Source organism: Siphateles boraxobius, unplaced genomic scaffold (genome assembly GCF_051911475.1).
Source record: "Siphateles boraxobius isolate OS27281-9 unplaced genomic scaffold, OSU_SipBor_1 24, whole genome shotgun sequence".
In the NCBI taxonomy this organism is placed as follows: Eukaryota; Metazoa; Chordata; class Actinopteri; order Cypriniformes; family Leuciscidae; genus Siphateles; species Siphateles boraxobius.
In genome coordinates, this window is record NW_027508855.1 from 13534099 (window position 1) to 13552128 (window position 18030).

Below are 18030 nucleotides of genomic sequence, written 5' to 3' on the forward strand. Positions count from 1 at the left end.
GCATACGTCATGTAGGGTAAAGTAGGCTACGTAAGATGAGCGAGAAAAAACCATGCACTCAGTTATATTTTAGGATGTCTTCTATCTGTTGAAATGTATTGGCCATGCCTTAGGCCTACTTAAAATGTATTTAATTTTATTATAAGAAACAAAATATCAACATTTATTTGACTTTTCATACAGATTTCCATTTAGCAATTATAAATTATTATATAGAATATATTAAGTAAATAGTTTTATATTTTTAAATATATGAGTTTTTGAAATTTGACTATAATGTTAGACAAACACATTTTGATCATCACTTCATGGTTTTCATAGAAATAGGGTAAATGGGGCCTTATGTCATGTCAAAGTGTACTTTATTTATCTCACTTTTCATTATACTTTGCACTTTCATGTTCTCTTCTCAGTCACAAAAAGATAAAATAATGGGCACTTCCTGTTTATTTTGGTCAAATAAAAATGAAGCACACCTCTCTGTGTGGCTTAGCTTACTCTCTGACTTGTAACACGTAGAGAGTCCAAAGAGGAAGATGAGGAGACGATGAAAGTAAAAATAAGGTAATACTTTAATCAAAATGAAAAAAAGCAAATAAGCCATAAAGCAATGTAACAGTGAGCACTAAAACTCAGTCAACCCAGACAACTGAAAAAAAGGAACTGAAGGGTATAAATACACACATGATAATGCTCTGAATGCCAACAGGTGAACTAGCTAATGAATAACCATGGATACTAATGATGGTGGGAAACAAAGGAAACAGGATGTGAACTAAAAGTCACAGGGCTGGAAATTGACAGGAGGGAAAAAAATAGAGGAACTAGGGAGGAGTGGATGGTGGCAGAATCAAGGGAGGTATCAATGGTGGTGACAGCCTACGTCGGAGTTGATGGAGGCTTGGGTAAAGGGACCATGATGAGGATGGATGGAGATGGAGCCTTGGCAGAGTAGACCAGGGTGTACATAGAGAGCTGAAGTGGGTGAACGACTCTGATGGCTTAGGAGACCATGGTGAAGCCATGAGTGATGGAGGTGGAGCCAAGGAGCCAGAGGACTGCGCTGATGATGTGCAGACTGAGGAAAGAGGAGGAGCACGAGGGAAAGAGGAGCCCAGTGAAGCCGCAGGGGTGGAGGGACTAAGCGTAGCTGACGAAGCACATAAGTCCATGGCGACTGACCAGGGTGGAGCCAGTGGGACGAGGGGACCCAGAGGAGGCAGTAGGATGATGGTTCTGGGTGAAGCTGAGGGAGAGAAGAGCCAAGCTGGTGAGTCGACTGGCAGAGGTGGAGTGAATAGCTCATAAGCTGAAGGAAGATCTATGGGAAACTCTTGCCTAGACTGTGCTGGCGACCGGAGGACCAGAGGCAGATCCACACTTGAGTGGGGTAATAGGAGATGTCAGGGCTGAAGAGCTGGCTGGATTGTGAAGTGGTGGTGAGAGAGGGAGGCTGGGTGGGTGCTCTGCAGGTAACAGTAATTCAGAATTGGGCAAAAACAACAAGGAAAAAAGGAGACTTCCTCCGCTAAACTTTCCAAATAACTACACTCCACATAGTCCAACTTCAGCTTACCCTCCATGCTGGGATGGTGGGCGGGGTCCTTCTGCTTACCCTCATACTCCACCAGGCAATCCACAGCGATACACCGTGGTGCCGGCTCACACACTTGGCCAGACTCTTTATGGGGCTCAGGCTCCAGGGTGATTGTTGGCACTGTCCTTTGTTGGCTCTCTCATCATGGCAGGCTTGAGCACTGACTGTGGTGGGCTCTGGCTGAATGTCCGTGTGAGTGGGTGATGGCTGGCTGGGCTCTGGAATTGGCGACGTGATGATGGATGTTGGGTGGGGCTGGACAGTCATGCTGTTCTCCTCTTCACCGTTTCCCAACTCAAAGAACCATCCTTCCATCCAGAGAGCAAAGTTGATGTACTCTGCTAGACTCCAACAGCGATCCCCACTGGGCAGGAGAAAGTGAATTTCCTTGTCCAGCCCATAGCAAAAATCTTGCATAAGTGTGAGGTCATCGCACGTCGCCCAGTGGCTGATGTCAGTGAGCTCCTCCACATAATCCTCTAAACATTGGCCACCTTGGAAAATAAAAATAACTCCTCCACGTAGTCCCGGCCACTTTCCAAGTGCCACATTGATGGCAGCGATTTTCATCTTTCTTCTCATTCTTTGGGTCTGATGTCCTTTAACGGATAGCGTACAAAAAGTAAGGTGAGGAGATGATGAACGTACAAATAGTTTAATCAAAATATACCAAAGCAGATATCCAGGCGTGATAAAGCAATGTATCAGTGATCACGAAAATTCAGTAAACACCAAAAAATTGGACAAATGCAACTGAAGGGTATAAATACACACAATAATGATCTGAATGCAAACAGGTGAACTAATTAATGAATAACCATGAAAACTAATGATGGTGGGAAACTAAGGACAAAGGAAACCGTCCTTGTACTTGAAAATGAAAACCAAACACCAGGGCTGAATCCGAAATCGCCCCCTAAACCCTTAATCATCATTCCCTACAGTAGACCACTAATACATTTCACTTGAAGGAGTGAATAAAAACGAGTAAGCGAATCCAGACAACCATTGAGCGTACATTAGCTGTACACTCGTTAATGTGGGATAGAACAAATGCAGTCGATAACTTCAACTATGGTTTCAGACATCTTTACAATTCACTGTCCCTTCAAATAATGCCCTATTTTAGGGTATAGGGGGCAATTGGCGCTTTTCCACTGCATGGTACGTTACGGTTCGGTTCGGAACGGCACGCTTTGGCTCTTTTCCACTGCATGTTACGGTACGGCTCGGCTTAGTATGGCCCGCTTGTGGCGCTTTTCCACTGCATGGTACGGTACGGTACGGCTCGCTTCCGCTCGCTTTAAATGGTACCACCTCTGTTGAGGTTCCAAGCGTACCGTACCGATACTAAAATGTGACGTGAAAGCACTGCATATCACTGATTGGTCAGACAGACAGAATCGTCACTACCAGCGTCATTGTTTTTGCGAGACATCAAACCCGCTGGATTTAAATAACCAATAACAGCCACAGCTGTAGCACCGGTTTTAAAACTACTTGCTTGAAGAAAATAAACTTCCAAAAAACGAAATGGCTGAATCGTGGTCAGTGGACGAGAAGTGCAGACGTTCCTCTTGTTGGTTGCCGAGGAGCGGATAAACTATAACGATCAGTCATAATCCCACCCACTTTGAAGCGGTACTAACTGCAGTGGAAAAGCAACCGAACTAAAGCGAACCAAGCCGTACCGCGCCGCGCGCCGAGTCGTACCACGCAGTGGAAAAGCGAAGCGAGCCGAACCGTGCCGCACCGAGCCGAACCGTACTGAGCCGTACCGAGCCGTACCATGCAGTGGAAAAGCGCCAAATGTTGCAATCAGCCAATGGAAGTGTGACAAGACCCATCTTACCCCACCCTCCCTTTTTTTACTATGCAAATCACGAACACACGGATATAATTTTAATGTGAATAAAGTGAGTGCAATTTTAAAGAAACAAAATATTGGGTGAATTAATCAGATGAATAATTTATTTAGAACTCTTTGAATATCATTACAGATTCAGACCACAGAGAACTAGCCATTAATTTGAAGAGCAAGGGAGACATTGATACTCTTGTGCACATAGACAGCATTGTATATACATAGTAGAATAGGGTAATATGAGGAATGTCCTTAGCGTAATCTTCAAGCCTGATGCCCTGCACTGAGTTTTTTTACTGTGCACTGAAACCAATACACACTTGCTATATATCTTTACCGCACATTTTGTGCAAAAATAATTATTGGTATTATAGGATGTTGCAATAGTGTTTTGCAGTTACAGAAGCCAATGGCAACCTCTGTAGCATGTTTTGACTTTGATTCTGTAAAAAAGGGTTTAATTCATGGCAACATTTCAGCTTTTTTTTTTTTAAGAAAGAATGCAAATAATGTGAATTAGAAAGCCAGCCTTGTAAACAGTCAGTATCACTACTCCATCTCAATAAATAAAGCCCATGCCTAATATTGCCGCACTAAACGTTTGCATATTTACACAACAGATTTACATAATCATTTACTAAACTCATTTACCGTTTGAGACAAGAGAACAAGATGAATTCAAGAAGATAAAACATTTTATACACTTTAAGTTCCCTTTCCAGGGAATTCGGGCTGCGTCGATGACGCTTTGGGAATGCCCCGCGTGATTGTGTCTGAAGCATGTATGTCAACTAGTCCAATGGCGAGAGTGAGCATCATGGGCGGATGACGTCACGACCAGGAAAGTATAAAAGCACATCCGGTCTGACCGGCATTAGCTTCTGTGCCTCAGCAAGTGCTCTATGTCGAAACTGTCTGTCTATTTATTGTTGTCTGTTCACAAGCATTTAAAAGAAAACCGTGGCGAAAGAGATGTTTTTAATTGTCTGCTTCTCCCTGCCCATGCTATTTAACGGGTGGAGGTACACACGATTTATGTGTCTTGTGTTTTGGAGCGGAGCATGCTATGCCGCCCAGCGGCTTCTTCCGCACCGCAAGAGAGCCCAATGCTTCAATGCCGGTCAGACCGGATGTGCTTTTATCCTTTCCTGATCGCTCACTCTCACCATTGGACTAGTTGACATAAGTGCTTCAGACGCAATCACGCGGGGGCATTCCCAAAGTGTCAGAATTCACAATTCAAGTGTCTGTACAAGTGTCAGAATTCACAACAGTCAGACAACTAATAATGTACAGTGCATAGAGATCACCATGCCTTCGTCGAAGCACTCCAATAGACTTTATGACACAGAAACAAAGAAACTGCCATTATCTGTTGTGATGAAGGTGATGATTTTTATACGCTGTTTCATCAAGCTGTATCACACACCAAATATATATCTTTGATCCTTTCAAAAAATCCTTGATCTAGCCACTCTGATGGATTTCTTATAATAACAGCCGTCTTCATTTCTCCCAGTCTGTAATAGTTTCTCTGTTGTTGCACTGATGTGCAACCAATAAATATGCTTTATAAAACAATTGTATTTATAAATATCATCGTCATTTACAGTATGTAAAGTTTGTGATTTAATATATGAAGTACTGAATGTTTAAACTGTGGGATTTTGTGGAAAACTAATATAAAATATCAAAACAGTCAAACATGGATGATATACTATAAACAAAAAAGTTTTCTATATGAATATCAAAGGTTTTATATTATAAATAATTCAAGTGATCTGAGTAATAAATATTTATACCGCACTATTTGCATACCTAACAGAAATAAATCACAGATACAAATAGAAATGACTAGGCATTAAAATAATAAATAATTAAAAATATTATACAATTTAATACGACCTTAAAAATTACATAATAATAATAATAATAATAATAATAATATGTATACCAGTGCTTTCATTTTAGAGTCAGTAGAGCAGACATTTTTGTACCTTTCTTTGTTCACTCAGAAGTAGCCTTGAATTTGATGGATAAAAAAAATTCTTCATTCTGTCTCTTAAGGTCTGCTAGATTAATGTGTAGTTTAACACATTTTTTTAACACAGTATGGACAGCTGGACCTTGCAAAATGGTTCCTACCAGTGGAGCACATCTGCTGCATTTTGATTGTCCACCATCATCATCATCATCTCCATCACAGCCAATGACATTTGAATTGTTTTCCAGTTCAACAGAAGATAAATAAAGCTGGCATTTGGGCTGATGGGGTGTGCGTTTGCCGGTGGGGCTAATTCGGATGGCACATTTTTCAAAGTGAAGGTGTGTGCAACACAGAAGCGGCTACTCTCAGTAAAAGCTGTTATGCAAGCGATACATCTTTCTCCTCAAGTGCTTTTGACATCTACAAAAAAAGAAAACACTAAAAAAAATACAATAGATTTAAACATCAACTTTTACAGTCAAGGTTATGAGCGTCTCGTGAGTGACCCTGCACATGAAGACACTTCCTTTTATCTAGTACGGCTGTTTTTGATAAATGAACAACAATATCCTCACACCTATGAGTAAAACCAGGTATAGCAGAAACTCACATATTGCAGTGCACATAGTGAAACCTCCATTCAGGTCCTTCCTACAAAAGCAGGCTTTGTGATTGATAGACAAGTTTTTGTTTTCCTTTGAGCGGGATGGATGAAAGCACACAGTTTAGTACACAACAAAACAATATGGAAAGCTTCAGTCTTATCTGACACTGAACAGATGATCCTGTCACTGCCTGGTGTTCCACATCCAAGCACAGCATGTTCTCAGTGCTGCTCCATTTTATTTCCAGTTACAATAAGATGCGGTCCTAGGCTCGTGCTGTAGCTCAGCATTCCTGCATCTGGTTCATCCGTAAATTAGCGGCGGGCTCTGCTGTAGCTCACAATTGAGTCATAGCTTCTGCTCCGACTGCGACTGCATCTGCTATATACAGAGTTCCATGATGAGCTGCGACTGTAGCTCCTGTATGAAGAAGAAGTGTGACTGCGACTGGGACTGGGACTCCGTGAACGACTGCGTCCAAGAGAAAACAGGCGCCAGGACAGGAGGCTGGAGGATCTGCTGCTGACAGAAGGGCTGGGACGATGATAAGGGATGGGCCTCTTTCTGGCACTGTGCAGGACAGGAAGGCAACATACAAACAAAGACTTAGTAATAAAAAATTACATTAGAAAAATCCTAAAAGGATAAGTTAGGGGTCTTTTTTGTCTAACAATCTCTCAAGGAAATCTCTTATGCTCACCATGTCTGCATTTATTTGATCAAAAAATACAGTAAAAACAGTAACATCGTGACATATTATTACAATTTAAAATAAGTGTCTTCTATTTTAATATATTTTAAAATGTAATTTATTCCTGCTATGGCAAAACGTCTCAGGTTACGTATGTAACCCTGGTAACCTGAGAGGGAACGAGACGCTGCGTTGAGACGCGGTAGGAGAACGCAGCTCGAGTTCCCTTGAAAGGGAACTGAGTTTTCAGCATCATTACTCCAGTTTTCAGCATCACATGATCCTTCAGAAATCATTCTTATATGCTGATTTGCTGCTCAATAAACATTTTTTTATTATTATCCCTGCTGAAAACAGTTGTGCTGCTTAATATTTTTGTGGAAACTGTAATTTTCTCTGCATTTTACACAGAATTGGAATGCCTGACATTCCCACGACTTGTTTGTTAATGTGGTAAAAAAAAATGCTAATTTGATAATGCCTTCAGCTACCAATTAGAGTGTGCTCTGAGCTCAGTTTTAATTTATTCTGCAGATTTCTAGAGATTTCATCCTAGAATCAGTGCAGAAAGGTGTGGGATCTCCAAAGTAAGATCAGCAGAGTTGATCAATGTTTGTGATTGTTTCTGTTGTTTCTGTTTGTGATTCATACAGTTTGTGTTGTAACACTAGTATTTCTCTAAGAACAGACCTTGTAATTCTACGGGCTTCCAGGTGGCTGGGGGAATCTCTTCTTCTCTTTCTCATAGGGGAACAAGGTCTTCTCCTGCTGTGCTTTCTACTCTTGCAGGAACTGCAGGCTCTTTTCCGCTCTCGAAACCTTTTCATCCACACATAAAAGAGATGCGAGCATGTATGTGTTCAAAAACAGATTTCAGCAATGCCACAGTCATTATCAAACAATTATATTAGATAAAATTACTCATCTCCTCTCAGCTAGAAATCACCTGTCTGGTGTGCACCGTGAGTAATTAGGACTGCGGCAACTGCTCGCACTAGACAGGCTGTCTCTCCGTGAATCCAGCGAATAACTGGACGAACGGGAATATGATCTGTAAGTGAGCCGAGAGAAATGATATTGTCAGATACAAACATACGTGTTTATGACTAAAATGAAAGCTTAAAATAAAGAGTTCCTATAATAAATAGCCGCTGTGTGACCCACCTCCTCCCCGAGGACAGGGATCGGCTTCTGGAATCACGCCCAGGGTATCTGCTTTGGGATGATATGCTTCTGCTGCGGGACCTTGTTCGATCCTGATATCTATCATAAGACGGACTCCGATTCCTATCGGTGACAAGACCCAGAGGCTGTGTCTTCTCCAAATCAGCGTACCTGCCTGTTTCTTCACTGCAATTACAAGAGGGAAATTATTTTAGGCCTTTACTTTATTACTTCACAATGTAAGTGACAGGATATCTGGATATTTGCAAAGAGAGAGTCTGCACTTTGTACCAGGATTATTCTAGTTAACACAAATCTATATAACTGTTGTTTTGGTCTGATTTTATTTTATTTTATATGAAAAGTCACTCATCAGTGGTCATATGTTAAAAGTGAAATGGAAGCCGAACCTACACCAACAATTTAATGGCATGTTAGTGATACATTTGATGTACACCATCAAAATACAATTTAGACATATTTAAAGTTAATGCAAAATGCATTCAAAACAGCCTTACCCTTTAAACTTGTTGAAGACAGAGCTGTGTAGAGAATTTTTTCTGAGTACTGGTTTACCCAGAGAGTCATAGCTGGTTAGTGAGTTGCCTGAATCCGAGGCATTGTCCCCATCGGCTAGTCTAAGCTTCTCAGGACATGTTAAATCCTGACAAGAGAACTTTCCATTTCTGGTCACTTTTGACCTTGTGATGCCAGTTTTACTTGACAGTGGAGAGGACGTGTCATTTCCCGAATCGTAATCTGCCTGACCTTTGCCCTTATTGGATATTGAGTCCTGGACGATCATCATTTGGTTTAAACCCTCAACCCCATGACGTGATGGTGAGACCTGTAAGCAGACAAAGCAAAGTTGTTGTTTTTCTAAAGAAAAATAAGGCCGTATCATTAATCTGCTACCTGCATTATGCAGTCTGAGTACTCTTTAAAAGGCACATATGTCCCTACAGAGCACAGAGAGAAAATTAATCAAGATTTTTTGGGACAGAAACTAAAAGATTAAAAACCGCCATGCAAATCTGTCACATGCGAGAAGTTTTAAAAGAAAGAAGAACAAAGCAAGTACTCTAACAAAAGAAACTAATGAAAAAGAGACTGAAGAGAGAAAATAAACAATGAACCAATGCTAATGAAAAAGGCAAATTAAAGAAAACATCCAGATCAAAAAAAGAGAGAAAAGAAACTACATGAATAAACTTCCAGCTACTTTTAAGTCAGAAGAAAGAGAGAGTAAAAGGAAACAGAAATCCCCAATTTGAAAGTTTGCTTTCCTTTTTTAAGAACATTAAACAGACATCACAGAATGGGCTTAGGTAATATATATCTATATCTATATATAATCATATGAAAAGGGTTGCAGACAAAATAAAGATCTCCATCACTCTAAATATTTAAAATCCTTGAGAAAAACAAAAAGAACTTGTTTCTGCTTTAGTCCCCTGTCGGAAGAGATTTTACAGTCCACCAGCGGCCTACAGTAAGTCCCTAAATCTGCGGATAGCATCGACTTACCAATCAAGACTTCCTCCTTAAGTAGGTAAGGTGTAAGAAAAAGGGAAGAGCGGGTGACATAAGTGCATCATTAGAGTGGTAAAGAGCAAGAAAAAGACAATAACCCTCTCTTCTTTAAATCCAACTCCACTCTACCGGCATGAGCCTTTTTCTTTACCAATGTTGTTCACCTGTAGGTTTGAAATTAGATCTCATTGTCTATTGTGGGACTGATGGAGTACATTTAAGTAGACTCAACATCCTAAATAGAATATGTATCCTTTATAGAAAATGGAAAGAAGCTGCTAAGTTTCAATAAGATTCTAGTTTGCTACAATGGCACAAAAAACAATCAAACTCTGGTTTATGGCGGAATTTGCAAAAATCTGGTATAGCCTGGGGGTTATTTGTAATGATCTAGCTGTGAAGTATGAGACTGAAACAATTATGTGCAGGTTTTATGTATTTTATTTTGCAGTGCATCAGCTTTTTGCAAGCTTTAGTATATGAAACAAACCGCACCAGTGCAAAAGCTTGCTTTGCTTATACAGCTAACCAACCAAGGATCCACGGCAGGGCCAACAGAGCATAAAAATTTACTTCAAAAAAATATTTTTCTTGAAAAGGGAGCTTTTCGTACAAAGATGTTTATGGCAACGTCTACAGTTTAGGAACAAAATAACAAAAAAGGAATATTTTCTTCACACTATGGACAATCTTTAAACATGATGGCACAAGACAAAAATATTAGCAATGATCAAAGTTTAGAAAATGTAATACATGTTACTTTAATGATTTTGTGATCGAAATCAATGATCTCTGATTGTACTTTAATGATCTCGGTAGTATACAAACTATCCTCAAAGGCTTAAAAACTAGGTTGCAAGAGTTTATTTAAAAACTTTCAGAAAATAAGATTATACAAAACATAGGCTTATGTGCATTATTAACTTTATTAAAATATTAGTTTTTATGAAATTATACAGACTAGGCATTCTCTGGTTCGCCAGGACCATGTTCTTTAGTGATAGTGAACTTTTTTATTTATTGAATGATGTTTGATATTTCTGGTTGGAGTGGCTGTAGGTTGCGTGTCACTTTTAACAAGTGTAATTACTTAGAGCGGAAAACACTTGAAAACCACTCTCATTAAAAAGTTAATTAACTTAAGTTTAAATTGTGTGTCAAGCATGTGTGCAATATGCAAATCACATGTTGATTAAAAATTCTAACCTCCAAAATAACCTCACTCGAAGGCATTGCTACAAAGATGATTATTGTTCCTATTAAAAATCAGATGGCAATGCAATATTAGCCAATTTACAAAACAAAAAGGACTATAGAAAAACTTCATCTGTGAGAATTAAAAATGCTATGCCTTTATGCTTAACTTTGGCTAGTTTCAATCCGAATCCTATCCGAAAGCAAGCAAACAGTCACATAAATAACGATTTCTCCATGGGGGAAAAGATTTTCTCTAGCTGGCTTTCAAATGCATTAGTTTAACAGGTAAGTGTAAAACAACATAGCTTTTGGTCTTGACCTCCGTTAAGTAAAAAAAAATCAATTGTTTCACTAAGGCCTTAAACAGAGCAAGAGTTCGGCACTGTAAGCGCATCGGGTAGCCATCAGAAACACTTACGGCGCTTTCAGAAAAGTGGCAGCAGCACTTAGAGGAGATTTTATTGGTCAGCTTGATTGCCGACCTGCATGCATCCCCTCCATGGACAGCTGATGAATGGCAACCGTCTTGGAAACCAGATTTTTTACAATCTTCATATCTACATACACAAAGCACATAAAAACGTAATTAAATTATTTGTTTTCACATTAAATATACAAAGTACTACAAGTTGAATCACTTTAGTTAATCATGGTGCTCACAGCACCTTTACAACAGTAGCAATAAAATCATAATGTGGGAGAGCAAAAGAATAATAGTCATTCTTCAGTTTTTCCTTTCTACAGCATTTAGGCAGTGAGGTGGAAAAATGAGTCCTCCACAGGTTAACATAAGGGAATGTCACTGTCACTGGGAGAAGCATCAATTAAAGTGGCAAAAAAAATTAAAAATACAGTATGGAAGCACTTTGTCTAAAGAATCCATTTAAGAATCGATATTATATTTCTAGTGAAATAGCAGTGGCAGAGATATAATGTCCATTTACTTGAACAATTGGCAACAAGAAGATTTATATTTCATTGTCTTAGACGATCTTCTAGTTCCTCTAATCTTCATAGGCTTAAGGTGGAATAAAATGGTTTCCTATGAAAGGACATACCAATTATACCAGCACAGGACATAGATTATATGTAACGGGTCTTTGGAAAGTGAATGAGGATTGGGAACTGACGGCCATTGTTCCAGTTGTGTCGCGTGAGTGGGTTCTCTGTGCCTTTTCAGCTCCTGAAACCATGTAAAGCTTCACTGTGCTCGCCTTCTATAATGATTTCGTCCTTTGAATATCCCTAAGAAATTCCAAATAATGGAGAGATCAGCTAGGGATTTAAAACCAATCATCTCCAGCTTAAGATGATTTCAATTTGAAACCGAAGCTTGGTCTTCGCCGGTCTCAAAAAAGCCAGAAATTCTGCAATGAATGAATGAAAGGTTATTTTTTTTTTTTTTTTTTGTATTAAGGACTGATGAAGTAATCAGAGTGGTGACACCTGGGAGAGCATTTGAGGCCAATTTAATGCATGAGAAACTCTTTGTCTGTGATTACTCTGATGTGTTGATGTAATTCAGAATGTATTTTTAAAATACACCTTTGACCCAGTACAAAATGGTCTTATTTTACATACACTCATTTGCCTAATAAGGAATCATGTACTCCAACGTCCTAGCATTTGTCATAATATCTGTACATGGGCGATCAGCAGGATTGACTTTTATATTATTTACAGGCAATCTTCATTGACACCTACTATCAAAGAAAACAGATTTAAGCCTAAGACTTAATTTCATCACTATTCCCTACAGTGCTCCATCTCTACAGTACCTCAACCCCATCACCCCACAACCCACTCCAAGGAGGCGCAACTGTTCACGGGGGCGAGATCTCAAATTTCATTCCCTTCCCGGATTCCATTGATCTACGTGCCAAATGTTGGACATAAGCTGGGAGAGGCAGATAAAAGAGTTTCCTCTGTGTCACCTCTACTTTTATCAGTCATCGCCACAGTGGCACTGGATGCTGACTGATAAGATAAAAAACCTGACTGGTCAGCAAGCCATGAATATTTCCGACCCCCAACATTCTCCCAAAAATGCCAAAACTTTATTTTGTGGAATTTTTAAAACATTCTGAATTAAAATGATCTAAATCTGGGGCTTCTTTGATTCTTTAATGTTGAACATTTACCTGAAGTAAATTAGACTTATTTTTTAACTTATTGTATTTGATTCTATTCTAACTTGAATTTGTGGTCAATACTGTTCCCTCATTCATGAATAACTATACAGGAACAAATGAGTAATGCAATAGTAACATTAGTAACTGCTAACCAACAAGAAACTCGAATTGGTAAGTGATAACGCTCAGTTGAATGAGTTCACTATTAGCTAATCAATAACAATTTTTTTCATACCTCCCAGAGGACTACTAAAAACTACTATATATATGTTCATAATTACTGAGAGTAATGCACAATGTATATGAGTAATTATGTCCAAACTAAAGATCATGGTAACTTACTAGTAATGACTCAAGTATTACCAAATCCTTCATAAGTAATTATTAATTATTTGGAACAGTCTGCTAAAGTGAAAGCATGATTACTCTCTAGTAATGACTGAAGTCATTGTAAGCTTTTGAGGTTTTTGTAAGGTTTTATAACTCAAGTGCTATACATCATTCTAAAAGAATTACTGGGCATTTGGATCAGTATTCTAAAGTGAGGATCATTTGTTCCTATGTAGTTATTCATTAATGACGGAACAGTATTCTAAAGTGCAATTATTGTGTAGTGTAGTGTTTTTTTTAGATCATTAGCTAGCAGTTGCCTTCAGTTTTGGACTCCACCATGGAGTTACACTGAAGTTTACATTTAAATTGACCTTCTCCCAATTATTCAGTTGCAAGGTCACACATATACCTGTTTTCCATGCAGGAGGAACTCCTAATTTCAGCTTTCCGGCGCCGGTGTATGCGATGAGAGTGGCTCCTTGACCTGAAGGGTAACCAATAGAGACATGCATGCAAGAAATCAATTATCTCACCTGTATTTATGCTATTTTGTGCTGGTACAGCAACATCAAGATTTGAATTTACATTAATCTCCCATTACACCTCTTATTTTAATTTATCTTATCATTGCAGTGATAGAGAAAGAAAGAGAATGCAAAGCAGTAAGTGAAAGAGTAATTACGAAGCCATGAGACAATAAAATACATGACATACCACCCCAGCAAGAGTCAGAGCTCTGTCTCTGAGGTGTTATAATTTAATCTGGCACATGTAAAACAGTGTTAATTGAGTCTGAAATGGAGACAGTTGAGTACAGATTCACATGAGTTTGCTGAGTGAATTCAATTAAAGTTCCAAATTGAATTTAGCTGCCCAACAAACCATACAGTACAAAAGAGCAGACCATGTTTAATGGATTGAAATGAATACATTTTATACAGGTAGTTTAGAACCTTTTATAGCTAGTACATTACATTTATGTATTGTTTTTGAATATGCTTTATATATAGCCTGTACGTATTACAGTAGTGACATTACTGATTATATATATATATATATATATATATATATATATATATATATATAAAACAGTTATTTAAAAGTTTAATACTATTTCATAATAGTACTATTTTTACTGTATCTTTGATAAAAAGGACTTGGTGAGCATAAGAGATTTCTTTTTTTTTAAATGTACCAACCCCAAACTTTTTAATGTTAGTGCACACAATTATGCACAAAAGACCAGTAACATATTGAAAAAGTAAAACTTTTTGTTTTAAAACTATTTTTGCAAGTAGCTCGTTGATTTTTTTTTTTTTTGTGAGCATGCATTAACACTTTTAACACACTAGAAATAACTATATCAGATGGAATAACCCAATTTTTTTGAACTAACATTCTATTTCAGCATCAGTATAATATAAAATGTAACAAATCAAGTAAAGACATAGATGAGCTTATGTAAACAGTTTCTGTTTAAGTGCAATTCAGTTACAAAGGACAAAGAATTTAGAGTCTTGGGTCGTGAAGCAAAACCACTTGGGAACCATTGATTAGACCCACTCACAAAACCTGAAGGTTTTGAGGATCAGAAGCCCAGCGAGGCACTTCTTTCCTGGCTGTATGTGTAGTAGGCTAGCGGCGTGAAATTGGTTCATGTTTCTGTCTCTCTGGCTGCTCGCCTGCTTCAGTAGGAGCTGCTCTCAGACTGCACCAGCCCACCTTCATTTCGAGAGAGCACACGACAAAAGCAGCCAATAACAGCACTCTCTGAGAGGAGCTGAGGTGCACTACAGAACGGCTGTCAATACACTGTAATCTAATCTAGAAAATATGACTCTTGTGCATGAAGGGTCACGCAGGTGCTTTATAGTGTAGAATGCGTTAAGCCTTTGACACTAAAGGATAAACCACAGAGGGAACTTCAATATAACACAATAAACTGTCAGTGCTTGAATACTTTCAACTGAAGTGTAAGCTGGTGGGTTGTAAATAATTAAGGCACATTTTGAAATCACCAACCTCTTTTTATGTTTTTTCTGCTCCTTTCTTTTACGTCTAGGACTTGATCCACTGTAAAAATAGCAGAAAAATGAATGATTGTGTTTAAATGAAAAGGTCCCATAGGAAAGAAAATTCACACGTGAAATTTCCTTGCTGTTTCCGCAGACAACAATGTGATTAAATGGAGAGAAAATGGAGGTACAATAATTGTACCTTTTTTTCCTGTCCTAAGGAATTTTAAGAGAAAAATCTGAGACAAATTGGATACTTAAACGATTTATAACTGAGCTCTCCATTCAATCTCCTGGACTATAAGCGAGGAGCCGCTCAACAAGGTATAATGTGTACTGTGTAAAAAAGCACTGTGCCCTTTATTGTAGGAAAGAGTATAAAAACAAAATATTAAATAAATAAATGTACCTGTGCCTTCTCTTTCTTGTGGCAGACCTAGAGGCAGAGAGAAGATGACTATAAAAGCAGTCGTGACAAAACAACACCACATCAGAAAAGCCTATACTCAAAGCAAACCTCTAAACATGACCTGATGTGAAAATCAATCACTACCTATGTCGCCTCCTTTTCTTTGAGCTCTTCTTTTTCTTCTTCCTTACAGGTGATGGACTGCAGGAGGGAGATCTGGGAGATCATATAAAGCCATATGTAGTTAAAACACGTACAAAATTTTGTTTTAAAGGAATATTTCTCCATTTACGAAAATTTTGGAATGTGTTCCAAAGACTTTCATATGCTTTCGAATAATTTAGAATATGATGCACAAGAAATCTGGATACTATTTTAATTATTATTATTACTATTCCATCTGTGCTCCATCTTATTTGAATTATTTTAGTTGAAGTCATTTTATGCCTCTTCCTATTTGTAAATTTATTAAAACCCTTATCTTAGATTATTTTTTATTCAGCAACGGTACATTGAATTGATCAGAAGTGACAGTAAATACATTATTGGCATTGGCATCATTGGCATTATTGGCATTATTACAGATTTTGAAATACTACAGAATATACTCTAAAATATTACAGACATTTAAAATAAATGCAGTTCTTTTGAACTTTCTATTCATCAAAAAACATGCATTAAAGTTTTCACCAAAATATTAAGCAGTACACATGTTTTCAACATTGATAAAAATAATAAATGTTTCTTGAGCAACAAATCAGCATATTAGAATATTTTTGAAGGACCATGTGACACTGGAGAAATAATGCTGAAAATTCAGATTTTTTTCTGTTTTTATTTTTATTTCTTCAGCTTCAAAGGAATAAATAACATTTTTAAATATATTAAAATAGAAAGCAGTTATTTTAAATTGTGAAAATATTTCTTAATATTAATGTTTTACTGTATTTCTGATTAAATACAGTAAATGCAGCCTTGGTGAAAAATTACCCCAAACTTTTTAGAAAAATAGGTAAATGATAAGGACTGTAGATTTATGTTTTGAAGATAGAAAAAGCTTTTAAATTGAATGGAATTCAGTGAGTGTATTTCCTAATTAACAGGCTCCTTTAAGCTTAACATGCTTAGAACATTTCTTCTGTTGAATGGCTCTTCTTTACGACACTAACACACTATTGTTCTTTAAGCCTACTTGTGAAAGTTAAACGCTGTTGTTGGATATTGACAGCAGAGACCATTAAATGCAGCATGAAATCTTTCTATCAATCTGAAATGCATGTCTTTTCCAGTGCTGTAGACTGGTCAGAAGAGAAGGTCATTATCACATGTGACCATTTGTTTTGTGGGCTGACCTGTGTCTCCTCCTCTTCCTCTGTGACTTCTTCTTTTTTTTCGTTTTAGGCACTGGCCGAGGAGAAAGTTCGGCATCAAGAGACACACTGGAAAAGCAAAGTAAAGAGAGAACATATTTTTCAGAATCAGTTTGTTATTTTCATTTTATAGGTGAAAATAACTCATTAGTAAGAGCTTGATGAATGACCAGTCATTCACTGTAAGCAAAGTCAGGGTTGAGTTGACAAAAACGGACTGATAGTCAAAGTCAGTTCAGAAATGAAATGTCCGGCTAGTGGAGCTAAAAGGTTGATGATTTATCATGTTTAAAAAAACTTACCACCTCCTTAAACCTTACCAACAGTGTTAACAACAGCAAGTGCGAGTTAACACATTTGCTGAGGCGGCCATGCCATTTTAGCTTGCTTCTACAAGTTTCTCATGTATTTTATCACGACTCTTGCTTCACAGGACTCGTAACCGAGTGCTCAGCATCATAAGAGCAATTCTGTACCAGCTGAGTGAACGAGCAAATTAACTACATCAGAAAAGCAATACATATGGAGTTGATCATATGATGCAAATGTCAAAATAAATTACTTTATAAATCAACTATGATAAAAGTGTTTTGAGGTCAACATACTGTACAGTAGGATCGTGAAAGGAATTGTGTGGAAATAAGTCTTTATTGCTCGATAATCTGCCACTGTAATCATAATTTGTGTGAAAAGGAATAAAAGTCACTAGTAATTTCAGCTCGAAACTTCATTGAATTGATACATTTTTGGAGTTTTTAGTTTTTTTAGCAAGTTTTTTCCAGTGAGCCTACTGTAGGTTGGCAATGTGTAACCCAAAAACGTCTAAATTCTCAAGAACAGAAAAGGCACAGGGAAAAATAGAGGTTAAAGAGGAAGGATATAAGAGACAGCAATAAGGAGAGAGGGAAAGCAGCATGCTCGGACAGATAGATGACAGGCAGCTTTTAAAATCAATTTACTTTTAGTGGCAACACTTCTGCAACAACAAAGCAGAAGATCAGAGAGAATGGATGGCGTGTCCTGACTGAGTGGCACATGTGTGCAGTTTCAAAAGCACTGCGGTGTCACCTCAAAAGCGTCTTTTAAAGGCAATAACATTGAAGGGAGTGCAAGGAAGGATTTTAAGCTTAAAA

At 38.0% G+C, this 18030-nt stretch overlaps 1 protein-coding gene across 1 annotated transcript in view; it reads right to left on the reverse strand.

Moving 5' to 3' along the window:
• Positions 1–6225: 6225 nt before the first annotated feature.
• Positions 6226–18030, reverse strand: part of srrm4 (serine/arginine repetitive matrix 4) — a 55952-nt gene continuing 44147 nt past the window's right edge. Inside the window, exons 3-13 of the mRNA XM_077241548.1 lie at positions 16880–16966; positions 15672–15743; positions 15528–15554; positions 15126–15176; positions 13513–13587; positions 11057–11195; positions 8427–8755; positions 7909–8094; positions 7691–7795; positions 7435–7563; positions 6226–6623 (exon numbers count right to left, since the gene is read on the reverse strand). Coding sequence (XP_077097663.1) covers positions 6368–6623; positions 7435–7563; positions 7691–7795; positions 7909–8094; positions 8427–8755; positions 11057–11195; positions 13513–13587; positions 15126–15176; positions 15528–15554; positions 15672–15743; positions 16880–16966 — 1456 coding nt within the window. The 3' untranslated portion in view covers positions 6226–6367. The remainder of the gene's footprint in view (positions 6624–7434; positions 7564–7690; positions 7796–7908; positions 8095–8426; positions 8756–11056; positions 11196–13512; positions 13588–15125; positions 15177–15527; positions 15555–15671; positions 15744–16879; positions 16967–18030) is intronic.